Here is a 6,636-nt window from a genome sequence, read left to right as displayed (position 1 = left end):
TGGGCTAGCTACACCCCTCTTTCGTGTTTCAAATTTCACCTGTAAACGTCATATTCTCATCGAACGAGTGCACGCGGTGTTCAAGACGTGTAATGATGTACATTAAAAGTGCGTCAATATTACTATATTTTTATGGGGTTTTGTCTTGTCTTCTTTGCCCTTCTAACCATACTGCCGACACACTTTGATATGAAAAGGTCTATGCACGCGCTTGTCATCATTATGTAAAATAGGCAGCGCTTGTCTCTCATGTATATCTATGAATTATTTCTGCATTTCCTGTCTCCTGTTATCTGTATCTATGTTCACTGTAGGCCTAATCAGATCAGCGCATGTTCAATTGTCTTTGTCTATCTACACTCGAAGCATTTTCAATGCTGGTCAGTAGATCACAGAATCAAGGGCATAACATGGTCATAAAAATGGCATCACACGTCATTCATACCCTTATGCAGTGGTATTCAAAGTCGGGGTCGAGACCCGGGGAATTGCAATGGAGTCGCCAAAATATAAAAATAAGAAATAAATTGTTGCGTTGTTCAGGATAGGCAGGCAAGCATGATCTTTCTTTTGACAAACATATCAAGAATATGTCAAGGACAGCTTTTTTCCATCTTCGTAATATTGCAAAAAATCTGAATCTTTTTGTCCTAAAATGATGCAGAAATGCATAATGATGCTTTTGTCACTTCTCGATTAGTTTACTGCAATACTCTACTCTTCGGCTACCCTGATAAAGCACAAAATAAACTTCTAATAGTTCTAAACACGGCTGCTAGAATCCTGACTACAACCCCCCAAAAATGGATCATATCACTCCAGTGCTAGCCTCTCTACATTGGCTTCCTGTTAAGGCTAGGGCTGATATTAAGGTTTTACTGCTAACCTACAAAGCATTACATGGGTTTGCTCCTACCTATCTCTCCGATTTGGTCCTGCCGTACATACCTACACATACACTACAGTCACAAAAAGCAGGCCTCCTAATTGTCACTAGATTTTCTAAGCAAACAGCTGGAGGCAGGGCTTTCTCCTATAGACCTCCGTTTTTATGGAACGATCTGCCTACCCATGTGAGAGACGCAGACTCGGTCTCAACCTTTAGGTCTTTAATGATGACTCATCTCTTCAGTAGGTCCTATGATTGAGTGTAGTCTGGCCCAGGCGTGCGAAGGTGAACTGCAAGGCACTGTAGCGACAAACTGCTCTTGCTTTTTCTGCCTGGCCGGCTCCCATCTTTCTACTGTGATTCTCTCCCTTTGACCTTATTACGGGGGTTGAGTCATTGGTTTATTAGTGCTCTTCCATGCTGTCCCTAGGAGGGGCGCATCACTTGAGTGGGTTGAGTCACAGACATGATCTTCCTGTCCAGTTTTGCGCCCCTCTCAAGCTTGTGCGGTGGAGGAGATCTTTGTGGGCTATACTCAACCTTGTCTCAGGGTAGTAAGTTGGTGGTCTGTTGATATCCCTCTAGTGGTGTTGGGGCTGTGCTTTGGCAAAGTGGGTGGAGTTATATCCTGCCTGGTTGGTCCTGCCTGGGGGGATCGTCGGACGGGGATACAGTGTCCTCCAACCCACCTCTGTCTCAGTCTCCACTATCTATCCTGCAAGAGTCTATGTGCTGGGGGGCTAGAGCCAGTCTGTTACATCTGGTGTAATTCTCCTGTCTTAACTATTGTCCTGTGTGAATTTAAGTATGCTCCCTCTAATTCTCTCTCTCCCTGAGAACCTGAGCCCTAGGATCATGCCTTAGGACTACCTGGCCTGGTGACTCCTGGCTGTCCCCAGTCCACTTATTCGTGCTGCTGCTCCAATTTCAATTGTTTTGCCTGTGGCTAAGGAACCCTGCCTGACCTGTTCACTGGATGTGTTACCTTTTCCTGGGCCTGCTATTTTCGACTCTCTCTCTCTCTCTCTACCGCACCTGCTGTCTCGACCTCTGAATGCTTGGCTATGAAAAGCCAACTGACATTTACTATTGAGGTACTTACCTGTTGCACCTTCTACAACCCTGCTGGTCATTCTAGCTCTAAATGGCCATGTACTCTTATAATCTCCACCTGGCACTGCCAGAAGTTCCTGAATTTCTAAGGAGTTTTTCCTAGCCACCGTTCTTCTACACCTGCATTGCTTGCTGTTTGGGGTTTTAAGCTGGGTTTCTGTATAGCACTTTGTGACATCTGCTGATGTAAAAAGGGCTTTATAAAATACATTTGATTGATAACTGTTTGTGCCAGGACTATGTAAAGCCAGTACATCATCTGTAATTAATTACAGCTTCATATTTGTTTTTATGATGGAGGCAGTGGTGTGTATTCATGGATGCCAAAGGAAGCCAGGCTTCCCCAAAAAATTGACCAAGAGAAAAGAAAAAAACATACAAAATAATGTATCTTTCGTCTCTCTGTGTTTCATACATTTCCTTCGATTTGCAAGAGGCCAAATGTATCTTATGTGTAGCCTATCTATCTGATGCTGTCTGGTCTAAAAGAGTATGACATTGTTGCTGCCCCTAGCATTGAATGCAAGGGAAGCCAGTGAGCATTTGGCCTCCCTTGATAAAAAAATAAAATCATTTCATAATAGCCAGTCACCATTGAGCTAAACTGAGTGAGCTCGGCTGTGAATGGTCCTAGTGCACCAAAAAAAAGTGTCATGCGTTGCCAGTTTGGATTTGGCTTCAGACCAATTACATCAGAAGCAAAATGTCATTGACAGAAAAAAACTTGAGTTGTTGCATCATGTTGTGTTGTTGTCCTCTGGTGGCTAGCTAGCTAGCTAAAATCATCTTCCCCCTTTCCTAAATTAGACATGGATGGAGATAGGGATTTGGTTTGACTTAATTCTCCAATCTGGCCAATGATTATAATGGAAATTCGGATCCAACCATAAGTTCATATTGTTCCCCTGGCCTGAGAGGATGGAAGTTTAACATGTAGCTAGAGGTAGTATGCTAATGTTTACGAGCTGGCCTGGCGTAATGTTTCCCGTGAAAGAAAGTTAGGCTAGCTAGCAAGCATTTTAGCCAGGTAGCCTAGGAAACAACAACTAAAAATGTGTACCGTATGACAGTCATAGACCATTTAGGCAACATGAAAGAGGAGGATGGCATTGGCATTTCTCTACGAGTAGGGTATGTCAAACATGTTTTTTTTCTAGTTGCACGCACGCACATCACACACACAAACACACACAGAAATCAGTACCATGGACAGCCACATTATATTTAGCTTATGTTGATTGGACTAAATCATTTTTGGTAAATTTTAGTTGTCACTGTATTAAACTATAGCTGATTAGATTATGTTGAAGTTGAAATGGTGCTGGAATACTGGAGGCGGCTCCTGTTTCTTTTAACTTGTGGTAACTCTCCGTGGTTCTAAATCAATTGTTTTTTAGAAAATGTTGGAGATATTACCTTGCTTGACCATGCAATATGTTTTGTAAACTTAAACGGACAGATATTGATTTCTGGCTTTGTAATGAAACAAATTTGTGGTTGAATTTATTCTGTTTTCTTCTTGTCTCAGCCTTGGGCCTATATATCACGGTGTCAAGGCATATGAACTAACCGGTTATAGAGCAAACAGCACAATTATCACAACATATAGGTTGTAATGTTTTTCAAAAAAATGTAAGAACATTTGAAGGTCAAAGGTTACGGGACCGACGTGTGATGACCACACCCCAGCAGAAGCTGCTCTTTATAGAAATGTCATTCTTTCCGCAGTGTGGCTCTCGCTTCTCGCCCAGCCCCCACTGGGTTCCCAGTCTTCCCAATGCTGGCAAGTGATTGGAGTAAAAAATCAGCTCAGAGGATTTGAAAAGATTTGGTCTCCTTTGTCAACATCAAACTCAAATTGGGTTTTAAGGCAGGGATTGTTGTGCAATGCCAGATATACAACGCCAGATAAACAATGCCAAATATTCAACCAAGAGCTACGATGTGGTGATCTTTCACGCAAGGAAAGAGACTAGCCTGGCCAAAACTATGAGGTTGAACAAGGTTTGTAGGCTATACACAAACGGACTGCAGAACAGTGAAATGTTCATTACCAATGGTATGTGTTTTAGAGAAGAGAAGAAAGAAATGAGAACATTTGCATTGGGGTTTTAGAAATTATTTATGTGGCAACAAATAATTCCACATACATATCAGTTTAAACTGTAACAGTTGCCACCACTGAAGTTGTCGAGTGCTTGTATTTACAGAAAAAAGTGACTATAGTTCATGTGTGTTACACTTTGATATTTGTTCCTTTTTATTCCTACCCATAGGGTAATAGGTCCACAGTAGCTTTGCGTGCATTATAAAACACACACAACTAGGTTAATGTTTCCTTAACTATATCCATAAAAAAACGAAAACAAAATACCAACTGTAACACAGAAAACAAAAAAGAACACAATGTTACAAAGTTACAGAGAATATATCTATAGTGTCTTCCTCATCCCACAAATACAGCAACAGAGGTTATGACACAGCACACAAAGAATCTGGCTGAGGCACAGCACTCGATCATTAAAAAAAACTATTCATGTGAAACTGACAAGCTAATAAAGGCTCTCCACATGTTTAGCTTTGTCTCAGCCATAAACTTCTCTCATAGTTTTCTGGCTGTATGCCAATTGACATGACAGGGCTCCAGTGGTGAAACATTAAGGCAATCCATCCTGGGTTGTATTCATTAGGCACCAAACGGAAGAAAACAGACAAACAGGGAGCGACAACCTTAATTTATCACATAAGAAACATTCATGTTCATTTTCCGTTCCAAAATGTATTGCTACGGTGTGCCCTAATGAATATGACCCTGGTTTTGCAGCAGGCTAGCATGTCTTCTGGACAATGTCGCAGAGGCCTACTCTGAGTAAGTGTTGACCAAGAGAAAATGGTGTGCATCGTTAAAATACTGTACTGACGTCAGCCACAGTATATAACGTAAACAGAGTTGCGCACATTAGTGTCCCAGTACAGGGAGGGAGGGGTGATGATCAGTGTTTGTTGACTTGGCAGGTTGCCGGGCAGGGATGGGTGTTCATTAACTGAAAAGGCACAGCTGGGCAGTCTCACACTGCACACTTCCACATGTGAGATTCTTCCGACTGCCTCTGTTTCTATAATCCCAAAGGGTTTGCACAGCCATTTTCTGCAAACAACAAACCACCACCATTGAGGCGATTATTGCCCTCAACAGACTAGGCCTAAGCCACAATATTCTGATTGTGTAATGTGAGAAGAAGTCCTGAATCTTGTTTGTCTGTGCTGTGGCCTGCGGGTCAAGTTAACAAGGTTACCCAGTTTTGATACTCTCCAGCCTCTCTCCCCTACCATTACACTGATACTCCTGATTAGGTGCCTCTGGGTCGTGTTGGGGAAAGACAGTGGGACGTTTGCATCCATAGGCTTGGCAGGCTGCTTGGGCATGACTGTGCTCAGGACAGCTCTGCTCTCTGAGGGATGAGTAGGAAGCCTACTTGGCCCAGCCTGTGGTGGCCTCTCCATTTATGTAAGCGAAGCCGGGAAAGTGTTGTGAGTGTTCGTATTCAGAGTTCCTGCGAGGGGCCAGGGGGGAGTACATGTCTCCAGAGGCGGCGTAGCGGGAGGAGTGCATAGGGGGACTGGTGTAACAGCTGTTGGCTGGGGAGACATCCGCCCACCGTGGGGCCACGGGTGTAGGGTGCAGCCGAGGAGCACCTCCCATCAAGCATGGCTCCATCCGAGACATCTGGCTATTGAGCGGGTACTGCCGAACAGAAGAGAATATTGGGTTTTAGGGTGATGGTATTAAATGTAACATGTATGTGTCATATCTAGGGCTGGGCTTTTCCCTGAATGCATGACCTGACAGGAGAAACACCAGCCCCTAGTTAGGCTATAGCTGAACTCCAGAGATTTCCCTGGTCACGTAAAATTACCAGGCAAAACTCCTGGCCCTGATATAATAATTAATGTGAAACATAATAACACATCCTTACTTTCTCTGTAACACTATGATGTTTATAATTCACAATGAATCAAATAAAATACACATTTATTTGTCACATGCGCCGAATACAACAGGCTTGCTTACAAGCCCTTAGCCAACAATACAGTTTTAAGAAAATACTTTAAAAAGTAACAGATAAAAATAACAAATAATTGAAGAGCAGCAGTAAAATAACAATAGCGGGGTACCAGAGTCAATGTGCAGGGGCACCAGTGTAATTGAGGTAATATGTACATGAAGGTAGAGTTATTAAAGTGATTATGCATAGAAAATAACAGAGAGTAGCTGCAGCGTAGAAGGGGGGGGGGCAATGTAAATAGTCTGGTTAGCCATTTGATTAGATGTCCAGGAGTCTTATGGCTTGGGGGTAGAAGCTGTTTAGAAGCATCTTGGACCTAGATTTGGTGCTCCGGTACCGCTTGCCGTGCGGTAGCAGAGAGAACAGTCTATGACTAGGGTGGCTGGAGTCTTTGACAATTTTTAGGGCCTTCCTCTGACACCGGCTGGTATAAAGTTCCTGGATGGCAGGAAGCTTGGCCCCGGTGATGTGCTGGGCCGTACACACTACCCTCTGTAGTGCCTTGCCGAGCAGTTGCCATATCAGGCAGTGATGCAACCTGTCAGGATGCTCTCGATGGTGCAGCTG

General features: G+C 43.4%; 1 protein-coding gene across 2 annotated transcripts in view; it reads right to left on the bottom strand.

The window, feature by feature from the left end:
* Positions 1-4,228: 4,228 nt before the first annotated feature.
* Positions 4,229-6,636, bottom strand: part of LOC135508673 (transcription factor RFX4-like) — a 36,286-nt gene continuing 33,878 nt past the window's right edge. For both annotated transcript variants that reach the window (XM_064928909.1, XM_064928910.1), the window contains exon 18: positions 4,229-5,747. In XM_064928909.1, coding sequence (XP_064784981.1) covers positions 5,475-5,747 — 273 coding nt within the window. In that variant the 3' untranslated portion in view covers positions 4,229-5,474. The remainder of the gene's footprint in view (positions 5,748-6,636) is intronic.

The sequence above is a fragment of the Oncorhynchus masou genome, chromosome 22, assembly GCF_036934945.1.
Source record: "Oncorhynchus masou masou isolate Uvic2021 chromosome 22, UVic_Omas_1.1, whole genome shotgun sequence".
Lineage (NCBI taxonomy): Eukaryota > Metazoa > Chordata > Actinopteri > Salmoniformes > Salmonidae > Oncorhynchus > Oncorhynchus masou.
Note: the sequence above shows the minus strand (reverse complement) of the source record. Positions and strands in the feature narration are given on the sequence as shown.